The sequence below is a fragment of the Buceros rhinoceros genome, unplaced genomic scaffold (assembly GCF_000710305.1).
Source record: "Buceros rhinoceros silvestris isolate BGI_N320 unplaced genomic scaffold, ASM71030v1 scaffold5740, whole genome shotgun sequence".
NCBI classification, from domain to species: Eukaryota; Metazoa; Chordata; class Aves; order Bucerotiformes; family Bucerotidae; genus Buceros; species Buceros rhinoceros.
The window spans coordinates 3773-5584 of NW_010390070.1; the positions used below are offsets into that span (position 1 = coordinate 3773).

Consider the following 1812-nt stretch of genomic DNA (forward strand, 5'->3'; position numbering starts at 1 on the left):
CTGCCTCGTGCCTGCTCAGCTCCAGCTGCCCCATCCCACCATGGTGATTTTCTCTGCTTTCCCACCCTTCAGGGCAACCACATTTTGGTTTTCCTGATTCTTGTGGGCAAGAAAAAGGACTGTACAAAGCAGAAAAGATGCTGCAAGAACAAGAGATCAAAGCCAGACCAAAAGAACTTGAAACCGATGGGAAAAGGGCAGAAAAGCTCCTGTTTGAATCATGTTTACTGGCTCCCAGAGTGAACCAGGCACCACAAGGACGTCAGGGACAACCCAGCCCCGAGAAACGTCCTCTGGATCAGGGAGATGAAAACAGCGAGAGTTTAGAGGACAAAAAGGAACAGAAAATGCAGCTACGCGATGCTGGCCTCACGAAGCGGCTCTGAGGAGCTGCTGCTCCATACAACCGTCCCCCAGACGCTTCCCCCTCCAGCAGCTGTGCTGGATCCAGCCCGGTCCCTGCGGAGCAGACCAGGAGAAACGCTTGCTGCGAGGAGATCGCCATTCCCCGGCATCCCGTGCCGCAAAGGAAAGCCCAAATCCAAGGCGGAGGCGTCACCCGGCGTGACGCGACGTGGAGCAGCAGCTTCTGCATTTCTGGGAGCCGACGTAAAACCGATACCTACCTCGTTCTCCATGAAAGCGCCTGGTTTCGGGGAGCAGAACCAAAAGCGGGGCACCCAAAGCACGTCCCGGGGTGGGGGGAGAGGACCCGTGATCCTCGTCTCGGGGGTTTCCGGCCCGTGCCGAAGGGCTGGCGATGGGGCAAGCTTTCGTTCCCCCACCGGCTCACAGACAGGAAGTGCCAGAACCGCAGTTTCCCTTCTGTTTACACGCAACACAACGGAGCTGGTGGTTCAGAACCGGTGACGTTCAGGACCAGCTACAAGGTGCAGCAGCTCATTTTGCAAAGCTCCATCCTGTTCCCAGCCACCTTGTTCCGCTTCCTGCACCCCAAAACCCCTGGAAATGCCCCCAAACCCTTTGTGCTTTGTGCTGCTACAGCCTGGACTCGCACCAACTACCCCCAGCCCAGGGGAGGTTTTAACCCAGGTTTCTCCTCCACGTTTCAGAGCTATTTTGTTCTCCATCATTCTCAATCTCATGATTGCAACCCGTGAAGGTGATTTCCTGGGTCTCCCTGGTGCGGAGACACGTCCTGTGGTGGAAGAGCTTGGGCACCTGCTGTAAAAGCACCAAAATTCAGGAGAAAAAGTCATTTAATCTGCTTAACGAGGCATTTTAAGACCATCAGGCAGGAGAAGGGGGCTGATGGGCTTTGGTGATGGTCCAGGTTGGACATAGCCAGGAGCTGTCAGGAGAGAGACAGAGACATGGACAGTCCTGAGAACCCCTCACCCTCCCAGCCTGCATCTACCTCAGGGTGATTCATCCCTCTGATGCCCCTTCTCCTGTCTGAGGCCAAATCGAAGGAGTTCACAACCTCACTAAGACCCCGGCAAAGCCCCCCCATGTCTCTGCAACCCTCTCCAGATGCCAGCATCCCCAGATGCCAGCGGGCATCTCACAACACAGAGACTTGGAAAAACCCACTTTATTTGGTGCCCCAAATAAGCAGCTCCTACTCTCAGGCAGTGAGACCGGGGGGTCTCACAGCGTCAGCACAATCAGGAGCAGACCAGGACCTTCTCCCACGCTTCAGAAGCTCTCGGAAGACGTATCTCTGGGCTCACAAGTGCACAGAGGGGATGAAGATGGTTTTAGGGCTGTGGCTGCTGGTGTTTGAGCTGCTTCCACCCCAAACTCACTGAGGTCTTGGCCTTCAGCGCTCGGAGCTGACAGGACACCACC

The 1812-nt window shown here is 55.8% G+C and overlaps 1 protein-coding gene across 1 annotated transcript in view; it reads right to left on the reverse strand.

The window, feature by feature from the left end:
- The window catches only part of CCM2 (cerebral cavernous malformation 2), a gene marked incomplete at its 3' end in the record, with an annotated part of 4327 nt that extends 3689 nt beyond the window's left edge, over positions 1 to 638 (reverse strand). The window contains exon 1 of the mRNA XM_010136275.1: positions 627 to 638. Coding sequence (XP_010134577.1) covers positions 627 to 638 — 12 coding nt within the window. The remainder of the gene's footprint in view (positions 1 to 626) is intronic.
- Positions 639 to 1812: the final 1174 nt, after the last annotated feature.